The sequence below is a fragment of the Scylla paramamosain genome, chromosome 31 (genome assembly GCF_035594125.1).
Source record: "Scylla paramamosain isolate STU-SP2022 chromosome 31, ASM3559412v1, whole genome shotgun sequence".
NCBI classification, from domain to species: domain Eukaryota; kingdom Metazoa; phylum Arthropoda; class Malacostraca; order Decapoda; family Portunidae; genus Scylla; species Scylla paramamosain.
Window position 1 is genome coordinate 3,566,901 of NC_087181.1, and position 13,933 is coordinate 3,580,833.

At 38.5% G+C, this 13,933-nt stretch overlaps 2 protein-coding genes across 3 annotated transcripts in view; one reads left to right on the forward strand and one right to left on the reverse strand.

Annotated features, from left to right (window-relative positions):
* Positions 1-5,571, reverse strand: part of LOC135116388 (vesicle-associated membrane protein 3-like) — a 26,769-nt gene extending 21,198 nt beyond the window's left edge. Inside the window, exon 1 of the mRNA XM_064033819.1 lies at positions 5,436-5,571. Coding sequence (XP_063889889.1) covers positions 5,436-5,490 — 55 coding nt within the window. The 5' untranslated portion in view covers positions 5,491-5,571. The remainder of the gene's footprint in view (positions 1-5,435) is intronic.
* Positions 3,210-13,785, forward strand: LOC135116386 (chitinase domain-containing protein 1-like). 2 transcript variants are annotated; one of them, XM_064033815.1, is made up of 9 exons: positions 3,210-3,409; positions 6,498-6,650; positions 7,813-7,990; positions 8,643-8,752; positions 9,229-9,386; positions 10,730-10,833; positions 11,691-11,770; positions 12,276-12,424; positions 12,606-13,785. In XM_064033815.1, exons 1-9 carry the CDS (start codon positions 3,317-3,319, stop codon positions 12,745-12,747), a joined length of 1,167 nt encoding a protein of 388 aa, XP_063889885.1. In that variant the 5' UTR covers positions 3,210-3,316; the 3' UTR covers positions 12,748-13,785. The 2 variants fall into 2 exon arrangements, with proteins under 2 accessions (XP_063889885.1, XP_063889886.1); XM_064033816.1 differs by lacking the exon at positions 3,210-3,409 and adding an exon at positions 6,103-6,189.
* Positions 13,786-13,933: the final 148 nt, after the last annotated feature.

A 13,933-nucleotide genomic window follows, 5' to 3' on the forward strand; every position in this document is an offset into this window, starting at 1 on the left:
TCTTATTATTAACGAGAACATCGCGGAAACAAAGTAAAGTAACATCTTTTATCATTAGGGAGAACATCATATATCATCATTAGCAAGAGAACATCACAGCCCACATTTTTAAACGGTTTGTCGATTTCTCATGTTTTTGTTTTATTTTATTTTATTATTTTATTGGCGGTGCCGAATCTTTGTTAAACTCTCTAGAATCACGAAAGCACTCGAAGAACCTAAATAATTTCCACCAGAGTTCTCTTTACTTATTTTCATCCTTATTCTTTCAACTTTATTAGTGCAAGAATCAATCAGCGGAGGTCGATTCACATATCAGTGGCGTATCAGTGTCGTGTCAGTTCAGTGTCAGTGAAATCCGTAACGCTTCAGTGACGTCTATTTACACACATCGGTAGTGACTCCGTACTGTGTGATATCAGTGATTTCCAATAAGTGAAAGTTTTCAGACGTGGAATTGGCAATGATTGCCATAATTCTTGATAAAGAGGAAGAGGCTAAGCACAAGCTGAAGAAAAGAAAGTGGGTACGTGAAGCGTAGAAGAAAAGAGAAATTGAAGGAGAGTCTGCTACTTTGTACAAGGAGTTCATTGATGATGGAACAAAATACTTTGGTTGTGACAAATCATGCAAAACAGGATTATTCCGAACCAATTCAATAATTCAACATGCTTTCTTGTGAACAAACTCACAGCACTCGTCCGGCATCCGTGAAAAACTTAAAAATATCGAAGGCGACGATATTCAACTGCACGGCAAGGAAACGCAACTGACAAGGAGAGTCAAAACGAGGTATTGCGCCGGACATGTATGAGTGCGGCCCAGAAAATGTATGACATGTATGTATGAGCCGAATTCAAAGTAACGATATTTTTTCACTGGCACTGAAGGACTGAGTGATCACGACACTGATAGGTCACTGATGTGTGTGAATGGGCCTTAATTAATTCTTTTTCATTGCTGAACTTTGAGAATCCCTATCAACTCTCTCTCTCTCTCTCTCTCTCTCTCTCTCTCTCTCTCTCTCTCTCTCTCTCTCTCTCTCTCTCCTTCTCCAAGGAACAATCACTTACGAATTTCTGATAAGTTACAATTTTCAACCCAATAAGTTTCTTAAGGGATTTAATGAACCATGTACCAACTTTACTGGATATGTTTTCCTCTCCCTGTGAATATTAATCAACAGTGGGAAGACATGTCGTTATTAGTGAAGGAAGAGAGAGAGAGGAGAGATTATTTCTTTTCCGTTAAAAGTGATGTAAGAACTGGAAGGAGTTACACTAGACAGTAAATACCAATACTATATCTGGGGGACGCTTGGGTTTCACAAGAACCGTTTTCAAAGATCGTATATGTGATTTGTTGGTTTCATTAGGTATTTCTCGCACTGACAGTGCAGAATCCTTGCCAGGCTATCACTGAAATCATGAAAACGCTATTGAAAATTCTAATGATTTCTATTAAAACCCGTTAAGCTAGATGTCAATGCTATAAATCTATAAATCACGCAGACATCACAAACAGCTCCATTAACTTCCATTAGAGACCGATGAACTATCACTAGAACATGAAAACATCCTTGAAAATCCCAGTAACTTATCCCGGAATCTGTCAAACTTTTACCGGAATCAAGAAAACACTAAAAAATCCCATTATTTTTCATAATAACCTGTTAAACTATCACTAGAATTATGAAAACAACCTTGAAAACTTCAGTGTCATTCATGAAGCCTTGCCAAAGTAATTGAGCTAAGACGGCGTCTTGCAGGGTTAAATGTGAATTCAGATTTTTTTTTTTTTTTTTACGGAGGAATTGACTATGACAGACTGTCAAGTTGTAAGGAAAGAAAATAACTGCAAGAATTCGATTTTTTTTTTTTTTTTAAGTTATAAGGGCTCTGGCCAAGGGCAACGAAAGAAAGAAAATTAATAAATTACATTAAATTAAAGAAACAAAATAAAAGAATAAATTGATAGAAAAGATAAAATGAATAAGATAAATAAATTAAAGTGTCATTTCCCAAAGAGTAGTCAAAAGGACTATCCATAATTATGAGGAGAAAAGTCTTGAGACCTCCCTCGTGAAAGAATTCAGGTAATAGAGTACTACAGAGGCAAGCAGGGAGTTCCGGAGGTTGATATGGATACATGAGAACATGATAGTAGAATGTAGGTGGTGGCACTGTTATTGTGACTACTACTACTACTACTTCTGCTACTACGACAACACACACACACACACACACACACACACACACACACAGAGAGAGAGAGAGAGAGAGAGAGAGAGAGAGAGAGAGTGAGAGAGAGGGGGGGCGCACAGGAAGTGACGTATGAAAACTGTAACTTCATTAATATAAGGAAAGAATGTGATCATTTGTTATATAAAAAAAGGACATTGCACAAGGACTCAAAAAAGTTGACAAAACTCTCTCTCTCTCTCTCTCTCTCTCTCTCTCTCTCTCTCTCTCTCTCTCTCTCTCTCTCTCTCTCTCTCTCTCTCGCTCTCTTTCGGAAGTGTTATCACACACGCACCGAACCCTCTGATAATATGAAGTTTGAAAACACCACACATCCTGTTGACGTGTCCCTACTTTAAAATATGATCGTGCAACATACTGTTTGAAGAAATGGTGTGTATTATAAGATTTAACTTCATTAAATATGAATATTGACAGTGAAGGTGGAGAGGAGAAGAACGGGGAAGACAAAGATGGGTAGGCGGAATCGGGACACAGCTAGGAATGAAGGGGGACGATGCACAGGACACAAATTATTGGGGAGAACATATAAAAGCCGCCAAGGATTCTTCAAAACATTATACCTTCCTTGAGAGCCACCGACCTTACCAGGGATTATTAATAAGGCCAAGAAGATTTGAGCAGTTACAAGGTGGAAACGAAGCATAGTTATTTTATAAAGAAATTTAAGGAATATAAATGTTAGTATGTAGTTTATTAGAAGGATGAATTGGAAAAGGATAAAGAAAGGTAAAAAAAAAAGGAACATGAAATACAAGATCATAGCTACACTATGAGATTTTTTTTTTAAATTGTGGAAAAATTAAATTAATTTATAGTTATATGAAGGAGAAGGAAATAGAAACATCAGAAAATCAACCTACCAACAAATGTAAGGAATAAAAGCTCAATAGGAAAAAAAATAATGTTATACAGATCGTGAAAGATGAGACAAAATGAAGATAGAAGACTTGATAATAGTGTTCCGTTAAGAAGGCGCAAGTTTTTCCCGCAAGACAGACGCAGCCGGGGAGCTCTCTATTCTTTCATTCCCTCACAACACAAGCCAGGCAAACATGTTCCTGCGCCTAGGTATCCTCCTCCATCTGTTGTACCTTTCCTCCTGCACGTTGTCCAGAGCTGACAAGAAGAAGAAGCCGGAGAGCAAGGTATGGTGTGGCATGACTTTATTTACCCTACCTGCCTCTATCTGCCATTCCTTACCTGACACCTGCCCCGCCACTGCCAGGTGCTAGGATTGACAGGGCAAGACAGTGTTATCTACACCTGTATTTGCTTCATGACACTTTTGGACTGTTATGGACTTGTTCATTATAATAGAATTTCAACCTTATTTTAGCATTGCTACTCTAATTAAGGTGGCAGGGCAAGACATTGCTATCTACGCCAGTTTAACATTGGATTGTTTTGGAGTTGCTATTCAGGATTACATAATTTTAATATATTGTCTGGCAGTTAGCTTGAAATTATTGCTCTAATTTAGGTGACAGGGTCAGACAGTTATTTATGTTAACATTTGATTCATACCATACAGAATTTACTTAACTTGATATTCAGGACGATAGTATTTAAATTTTCTCATTCAAATAGACTAAGCTGTTTCTTTGATAACTTTGTGTACTTCACTGGTGTTATTAATTATTCCCAAAACTTGCCTAACATGCTTTAAACTTTATTCACTCTACAATAATGCAATGAGAGTGATGTTCATTCTGAAGTAGTATGCGGTTTTATTTGACAGGAAAGTATAGTTGAGTCTCCAAGAGTGAGATAGGTATGACAAATGAACACTTGTCCCTGTCAGGTGTCAGTAAGAAAAGTGTCAAAGTAATAAATCCAGTCATAATGTCTGTTGCTAAAAAAAAAAAAAAAAAAAAAAAAAAAAAAAAAAAAAAAAAAAAAAAGAGGAGAATAAGATATTATGATTCTGTTAAATTTTGGGCTAACAGGTCACAGTGCTACCCATGATTATGTACAGGATGAGTAGGTGAGAAAATATTCTTGACTTTGATCTAATCCATAAGAGCCAGTGCAATTTCAAGGTATAGGAAAACAATAGCAGTGAGTTTTCCTTTAGACTACAAATTTTCATGGCAGGCCACATGATAATGCAGCAGTGGATCAAGATACTATTTTATGGAGTTTAACCACAAAGAGCCCCATCTAGAATCAGAGGAACTTTGTATGTGAATACCACGTGAACCAAGAACTTGCACATCACATATCAAACAATTCTTAGTTGTGTAGAACTGGAGAGAGACTGGTGGTGTCCAAAGCCTTAGTAGAACTGAAAGTGACCATCTGAGATAAGCAAGGGCTAATGATAATATCAGCAGAGGTGAGAACTCCTTCAGCAGCCTTCTCAGAGATCCTCACTTTGTCTGTTGCAAGAGTAAATGTCACAGGGTAGTGCAATAAGAGTAACTCAATAGGTATTAATAAGTTGGTCTCTAAAATGCAAAGTCTGTCCCTAATTCTTGTGACAAACAATGTGTAGATTTCCAAGGTGAGTGCTTAAGAAATTCCTACACTCTGCTAATACTGTCTTCAGGTCTTGCAGATCACAGGGAGTCACCTTCACCTTTGTTGTGGGTTTGAACATTGCTGGTCTCTCTCCAGTTCTCCACAATCCTGAAAATTTGTATGGCATAAAGATCCCCACCTCACATGATGCATAAAGTTACTCTGAATCTGGATGGGGATTTTTGTGGGTGAACTTCAAGGAAATGTCTGTAGCTGCTGCTGCACTATTAGGTGTCTGCTGTGATGAATTATAATCTAGACAGAATTTCACTCATTGTCTTTCTATGTCCTAAAACCAAATTGAGACCATGCATAGGTTCCTAGTCTGAAGAGATCAAGGTTTTGTATATTTTTTTTGACTCGCCATGTTTAACAGACATAGCCTCAGCCTTCTTTGATATCACCTCTGCCTTCTGTTCCCTAATACACACCATTCATACACCACCTGGTATTACTTTATCACACAAATATTACTATAATGATAGATAAAGATCAGTCTTGATTTTCTCCATTCCCTGCCTAATAGTGTAAAGTGTGGGCTCACCCTTCACCATCCCCCCTCTCTAAGAACACACACCCTCTGGCTTCATGCTTGACCACTGTAAAGAAATATATTAAGCAGACATCTTATGTAGTATAAATAATTAGTACCATTGTTTCTGCCAGAGATTGGGGAGTACATATGAGAAGAGAGGTGTCTTGACATCCTGTCTGGCACTGTCAGGAAGCAACACTGGCACCTCTTGCCTTCTCACAGAGGAAACCTGTCCATGTTGCCACATCTATTAAATCCTCCATTTATTTGATAACCAAACCAAAGTCTTGACACGTTTGTGCAGGAATGTTTGCATCACTGCCATCATGCTGCTCTTTTATGTGGCAAGAGATGCTTCATGAATTATGTAATACTTTAGTGTTTATCCATTTGTACTTGGTATAACCTTATCTACAGCCTTTAAATTTTTAAAAGGGCACTAAGTAAGGATTTATGATAACCAGCCTGTAAAAGGGCATTAAGTAAGGATTTGTGATAACTAGCCTGAAGGAATATTAAATTAATGTTGGGTCTAGAGGCCCTTGGCATCCCAGATTGTCACCAATGAAGAGAATGAAGCAAAGACCCTCTTGAGAATTAATTAGGAATTAATTTCTCTCTCTCTCTCTCTCTCTCTCTCTCTCTCTCTCTCTCTCTCTCTCTCTCTCTCTCTCTCTCTCTCTCTCTCTCTCTCTCTCTCTCTCTCTCTCTCTCTCTCTCTCTCTCTCTCTCTCTCTCTCTCTCTCTCTCTCTCTCTCTCTCCAACTCTTAATTGCAATTATATTGTTGCATGGGTGCCTGCTTCACTTCATTAGTTGTATTTTGTTATAGTGACTATTGGTGAAGACCAGGAAGATAAAAAGCTAAAAGGTAAAGGCAAAAAATATAAACAAATAGGTAAATACATAAAAAAATAATATATGTATCTGTGAAGCAAGGATTAAGTATTGGAATTAATTGTTTGTTGTTTGTTATTGGCAAGGGCAACAAAAAGAGCACAAAAGAAAAAGCCCACTGAGGTGCCACTTCCAAAAGAAAGATCAAAAGTGTCATCCAGAATTGGAGAATAGAAGTCTTGAAACCTCCCTCTTGAAAGAATTTAAGTTATAGGAAAGTGGAAATACAGAAGCAGGCAGTGAGTTTCAGAGCTACTGACAAGTTGCAAATTACTGGTGCAGGTGACGACAGGCCAGGTGGACAGGTCTGTGCATGACCGTGGCCTGGTGACGGAACACCCAAAGTGGAAAGACATAGTGGACAACCATGCCAGCTACCACCAGCACACAGCACACCGGGCCACCCAGCACATGGCCCTGGCCTATGTAACACCGGTAAGATGCCTTACATCATTCACCAGTCCTGAAATGGAAACAATAATTATTAATGGTCTTAACTCCTCTTAAGGTTTTTTTGTTTCAGATTAAAGCTATGTAGTGCAGTTTCAGAAGAAGTTTGTGTGTGTGTGTGTGTGTGTGTGTGTGTGTGTGTGTGTGTGTGTGTGTGTGTGTGTGTGTGTGTGTGTGTGTGATTACCTAGTTGTGTCATGTCGGAAAGGAGCTATGCTCGTACTGTTCCGCCTCTGTATATCTAACTTGGTCTTGAAATTATGAATAGTTTTTGCTTGCATCACACCCTTATTTAGACAGTTCCATGTATCAACTACTCTTTGTGGAAAACTATTCTTTTTGATATCTCTTCTACAGATTTCTTTTTTTAGCTTCTTTCCGTGTCCTCTAGTGTCTCATTTCCCATGTCTCAATGTCGTTGCTGTCTAGCTTTTCCAGTCCTTCCATCAGTCTATATATTGTAATTAAGTCTCCTCTCTCCCATCTTTGTTCCAGAGTTGGAAGGTTTAGTTTTTCTAGTCTCATTTCTTATGTCTCTTCACTTAAGTTTGGGATCATCTTTGTTGCTGTTCTTTGTATCCTCTCCAGTTTCCTGATATGTTTCTTGAGACTTGGTGACCATACTACAGCTGCATATTCCAATTTTAGATGAATCATCGTTACATTTAGTTTCCTTGTTATTTCTTCATTCAAGTATGCAAATGCAATTCTTATATTCCTTAGCAAATTCATTGTTTCCCCATTCAGCTGTTACTGTGTTTGCTTCTATCACTCCAAGATCTTTTTCCTTTATTCCTTTTCCAATATAGTCATCTCTTAACTTGTAATCACCAGATGGTCTTTTTTTACTCTTTCCAAATTCCAGTAAGCTACATTTCTTTGCATTAAAATTCATTTCCCTTTTACGGCTCCATTTTTCAGTCAGGTTCAAATCTTGCTGTAAAGCTTTCTGATCTTCCTCTGTTTCTATTTTGTTCATCAATTTAGCATCATCTACAAATAAACTCATATATCTGTTGATCCCTTCTCTCTGTGTGTGTGTGTGTGTGTGTGTTCAGCACCTTGAAAAACTAGCAATCAGAACATTTATGGCCCTGCACAGTCAGCCTAAGGGAACACTGTATTGGTAAGTGCTTCCTGGTTTCAGTGGAACAACCATGGCTATGATGTGGTGAAGGTGTTTGGAGGGAAGTTCACCCATGTGTCACCAGTGTGGCTGCAGCTGAGGTACAGTGCAGGCAACACTATCATCACCGGTGACCATGACGTGGACCAGGGCTGGCTGGCGGAGGTGAAGAAGGCAGGACAGTCTGCCAATGTTAAAAGTAAGACTTCACTGTGGCTTTGCTTCATGTGTATGCTTAGTATATATGCCATTACTTATTGCTGTCATTCTGTATTTTGATTGTCCACTGATTGTTTCCTTGTTTTATCAACTGAATTTTTTTGTTAACATTCCTGTATGAAACTTTGCATGCTGGCATCTAAGAAATATAAAGAACAAAAGATGAAAGAACAATTAGATAAACTATTTTTTACACTCGCTGATAAAATGAATGCAATATTTAACAGGATCTTAGTTAATGTACAAAATTTAAACCATTTATGAAGACTCAGCCTTCAACTCATGGCACAGTGTGTTGCAATAAGGGGTGGCCCTCTTTGCTTTAGAGACCTGTAGGGAAGGGTGTCTAGAAATACTGTACTTGTGAATGTTATTATGATTGTATACTTGTACAGCCTTCAACCCATGGCACAGTGTGTTGCAATAAGGGGTGGCCCTCTTTGCTTTAGAGACCTGGAGGGAAGGGTGTATAGAAATACTGTACTTGTGAATGTTATTATGATTGTATACTTGTACTATATATGGGTTTTTCAGCTACACTCTTCACAGGATGAGGTCTGGTAAAATAGATGGACAGAAACCTTAAACTATGATAGCTTATCAGCATTCTGTCTTGTTTCTTTGTGGCACAGTTGTTCCTCGTCTGCTGTTTGATGGCTGGCAGCCGAGAGACTTTCGGGAGCTGTACGACACAGAGCCCAAGCGGAAGAGAGTTATCAGTGAGATTGTCAACATGATCAAGGTTAGTGTGCCAAGGAAGGCTGCCCCATTGCTGGCCTGGTGGAAGGAGATGGTTCACTCTTCTCATTCTAACATTCACAAATACTTCAGTATGTTGTCACTTTGGACCAGAGCAGTGTAACATTGATCATTTTTCATCATATCACTTATTTATTTTAGATATGCAGTTTTGATTCTTTTTTTTTTATACTGTTAATATAGTATGGTTATGTATGCTTTTTTTACTAATTTCTGAAGTATTCTTTTGGTGATATTGTATTCAGAATCATACTTTTCTAAATGGATTATGTATTAATTTCAAGTGCACAATTTTCTTGGGATTGTATTGAAAATTTAGTGTTATTCTAATTTTTTTTTTAATTTCAGAAGTGCTATATTGTGAACAGTATTGGAAATTTGGTTTCTGTAACATGTGTAATTTTGTTGGAATAGTTCTAGAAATACAGTTTTTAAAGTGCTGCTGTTCATTTATTTCAGAAGCACAATTTTGATGGCATTGTGTTGGAGATCTGGAGTCAGATTCCCACACAGAAGCTGCTGGATGCGTCTCCTGGCTTCATTAGAGAGCTGGCCCGGGGCATCCGCCTTGCTGGCTACACCTTCATCCTGGTCATCCCTCCTGCTGTGTACCAGAGGCTAGTACTCCTCTTGTAGTGTATTGGCATGGCAATGAGAGGGGAAGGGTTAATACTCCTGCCTTGATATGGGAATGAGAGGGTAAATGCTAATACTCCTATCTTATAATGTATTGGCTGGGAGCAAGAGGCCAGAGGTTAGTAATCCTGCCTTGGCATGGGAGCAAGAGGGTAGAGGTTAATACTCCTCTTGTAATGTATTGGCTAGGAATGAGAGGGCAGAGATTAGTACTCATGTTTTATAATATATTGGCATGGGAGTGAGAGGGCAAAAAAAGGTGTTAACTGAGCAACCTTTTGACCAGTAATCTTATTTATTTACTATTCTACTCTGTTTCTGGCACAAGGTTTGAACTCTCAAACTTCAACATCTTATCTTTTTCTTTTCTTTTGTAAGAGGGACACTGGCCTAAGACAACAAGAGAATGAAAAGAAAGGTTCACTGAGGTGCCAGTCCCTAAAGTACCTAGCATCTAAATGATCATCCAGAATTGGAGGATAAGTGTCTGGTTCAATACTGAAGCATTCAGACCTAATTTGCACATTGACATGACACTATACTTGACCTTCAGTACCCTTTATACAAGTTCATTTTAGGTATTTTAGCATTCAGATCTAATTTATACATTGACCTGACACTATACTAGTCCTTCGGTACCCTTTATACAAGTTTATTTTAGGTAGGGAGCATTCAGTCTTCTGTCTCCATTCATATTAGTAATGCTGTGTGATTTGTGGAGTTATTTTATATTCATTTTAGATTTAGAAAGGAGATAGGAATAAGTTGGTTCTTAAACAGATTGGTAGATGACTGGAAAAAGACTTTAAACATGGTTGTTAGTGCTGAGTCAGTTGGGGGTTTTAAAAGAAGACTTGAAATAGACTTGGTAATCTAGTTATTAGTGCTGAGTCAATAGGGAGTTTGAAAGGACTAGAAACAGACTGTAATCAGAGCTGCTACATGTAGACCTGGTGGCTTGTTGCAGCTTTCCATGCACCAGGAAGAAATTGAAGTGGTAATCTTGTAGTGGCTTGAAATAATAGTGATGGTATTATATTTATAAGATTGGATCCATAGATATTTACAATTTGCCTTTTCTTGTAGAGTGAAAATTTTAAAGGAAGCAGAAAAGGTAAGAGGCTATGTTGGCAATGAATGAGTAAAAATCGTGTAATGTTTCAGAAATAATTGTTTGTTGGCATGACCTTTGTCAAGATTGTGTCCATAGATATTTACAGTATGTCTTTTCCTATACATGCAAAGTGGAATTTTAAAGGAAGCAGAGAGGGAAAAAAGAATATGTTGGCAATGAATTAGTAGAGATCTCTTTGTATCATTTCAGTAATTCTCCGGGATCCTTTGTGGAGAAACACTTCAAGGAATTGGTGGATGATGTGGATGCCTTCTCTCTCATGACCTATGACTTCTCCAGCTTCCAGAGTCCAGGTGTGGATCTAGATAACTTTCCCTGTCTGATTTATTGATGTTCATAGTTACTGATGTGTATGCCTTGTGTGTCTGCCTATCTATCTATCTCTCTATCTCTATACCAGGCTGGCAGTCCCTCATGGGATGGTCCAGGCATTACATTACATGCCTTCCTATTGGGTTTTTTTTAATTAGGGGTGAAGCACAATTATTTACACTGCTTGGCCTTGGGATTAAGTGGTGAAAGTGTTAATAGTGACATAGGAACAACATTTATCTGAAGTTATAATTTATTCAGTGGTTACTTTTGCAAGTCTGGAGAGATGCAAGTGTGCTCCCAGAGTAAAGATCTATTTATCTATATAGCAGACCAGTATTCCTACATGGGGTGGCCCAGACAAAGCACCACACACTCATACACACATTTTCACTCTCAGCCCCCCTGGTCTCTGATGGAAATGTGAACAACCTTGTGAACAACCCAACTATACCCCAGAATGAAGAAGACATATAATTCACACTAACACTGGCAGGGATGAGGTGCTATACAACCAGTGACTCTACACCATTGGACCAGTACCTCCAAAGAATCTCACCTCCAGCTCCAGGCAGAAGAGTCCCCATTTATTCCTGTACTTGTATCCCCTTACAGTCTTTGATCTCAGTCTCCCTTCACCCCTTTGGTACTCTGCCTTCCTGCTTCACTGTACTCAGAAGATAAAAATTAAAAGTCTAGATAGGAACACATGGTAATAGAAAGGAGATATGATGTTGTGTTCTTGTTTGGATCTTTCTACTACCATAATCACACAGCTCTCAAGTGGAAAATTAACATCTTATTTAAGTGCAGGATAACCAACAGTGTGTGTCCACAGGTCCAAACAGTCCCCTGTGGTGGGTGCGTGACTGTGTGGAGAGGTTGGTTCCTGATGCATCTTCACCTGATCGCTCTAAGGTGTGGCTTTGTGTGTATATATATATATATATATATATCATCAGTGTTTTATTTTTTTATTTTTTATTTTTTTCTTATACACATGTACCACTCTCAACACCTTAAAACTCGTACTTGTCTCTCATTTTGTACCCATCCACCTTTTCTGGTCTATTCTTGACATAATTTTCTACTTGTGCTTTGTATCTTGTCCTTATCCTTACCCAAATTTGCCATTATCAGTGGTTAGATTGTGTATGTTCAGAGCTTGATCCAGACTAAGAGGAAGGGAAGAGAAAGTATCACCAGTGTTGTTTAAGTATTCATGATAATACAGTGGCACTTCTAGGACTGGCGTGTGGAACTAGGTGAGGTCAGGGATGTTTGTGGATTACTTCACTGAGGAATTTGGTTTCAGCAGTATACTTTTTTAAATGCTGGACTAGATTCTGAAATAGTTTGTCTTTTTTTATTTATAATGGTCAAGATTTTGAGACTAACTTTAAATGTTATGCTTTATTTTCAGATCCTGCTTGGCCTGAACCTGTATGGGCTAGACTACAGTGTGACGGGCGGCAATCACATCCTTGGGCCACAGTACATTGACATTCTGGCCACCTACAAGCCAAAGTTCAGTTATGATGACGTCTCCAAGGAACACTTTTTTGAGTACAAGTATGTTTACTGCTGTTAAAATCTTCAATATTTTATACTGCTGGTTTTTAACTTTTACTAGTATGATATGTAGAGTATGCTGAAACTATGCTTGTGAATTTTCCCAATATCATACAGAAGAGAAATTGTGAAACAAACTCAGCATGTAAATAGATCCCTGCTACTTTTTTTTTTGTTCCAGAGCAAAGTCTGGGCGTCATGTTGCCTTCTACCCCACCCTGCACTCAGTGGCCCTGCGAGTACAGCTGGCCAATGACCTGGGCACTGGCATCTCCTTGTGGGAAGTTGGCCAAGGCCTTGACTACTTCTATGATCTCCTATGAATGAAGCTTGTGTGGCTTTAAACAATTGTTGTTTGGATTTTTTGTGCGTGTGGTTGTTTTTCAGTCTGCCTTCTTGAACGTATGTTTGTGATTTTCTACAAAGCACACTTTGTGTTTAACACAGTTGCACAGCCTGCCTTGATGTGCTCTTGTTTGGAAAGTGACACACAGGTAGGAGAAAATTTTTATATTGTTGAATTGTGCTTGAAAACACTGCAGTGATAAAAAGTCATTGGAAACTGGAAACATTCCATGTCTAAAACTCAGAAACTTACAGTATCCTTTGAAACACTTTATTTTCCAAATTAAGATGAAGCATTTGTTCATGTTTCTTGCTATACTGATTCTATGTTTTGGGTAATAGCTTATTATTGAAATTTGGTGTTCAGTGGTATTTGGTTGCTGTGCTTATTTAGCATATACAAATTTAGCCATGTCAGTGCCTTGAGCTAACTGTTAAACTTCTCCCTCTGGACTGGCTTGTGGTCTGAAGCAGTGGAAGCAGCACCACAGAATCAGGAATTGAACTTCAAAATGACATTTCAACAGGTGTGGGATTTGAATTGTGTTGTTGTATCCTTGTTGATACAGGTCAGCACTTGTCACCTGCTACCAGCTCCCCATATCTACACAGTTCAGAATATCTTGTTTGTGGTCACACTGAGGCCCTGGGAACTCTATGCAGGTATTTCAGCTCTTTGTTCTCCAATTACCTAGGGGGTCTTCCTCTCATATCTCCACATCATTCATTCTATCCTTGTGCTGTATAACCTTGTCATCCTACTTACTTCCATTCCCTCCACATGACTGGACTTTGAGAGTGTTGTATCATCATGCACCATAGACACATGCCCTCTCTGATTACTGCACCCCCTAGTAGCTTGTGGAGGAAGTTGTGTGTAAGGTTAACCACACAAAATGCCAGTGAAAATGTAATGATTTCCAGATGCTTGCTGTGAAGTCAATAGTTGGGTTCCTACACTTACCTGAGATATCTTAAGCTGATTTGTAAGTATTTATAAATATTTCATTCTGTAAGTATTCTTTAATTTTCCATTTAAAAACACATGGAAAGATGTACATCATCATAATCACCATCACTGGTGCCTTGTTGCTTTTTTGGGACTCTTATATGGGATGGCTGGAGCAGTATTACTCTCCTGTGTGCCTTACTTCTATGCACACA

Coding starts and splice junctions, on each gene's coding strand:
- LOC135116386 (XM_064033815.1), top strand. CDS start 3,317: ATGTTCCTGCGCCTAGGTATCCTCCTCCATCTGTTGTACCTTTCCTCC. Junction 7,991..8,642: donor ACAGTCTGCCAATGTTAAAA/GTAAGACTTCAC, acceptor TTTGTGGCACAG/TTGTTCCTCGTCTGCTGTTT. Junction 8,753..9,228: donor AGATTGTCAACATGATCAAG/GTTAGTGTGCCA, acceptor CATTTATTTCAG/AAGCACAATTTTGATGGCAT.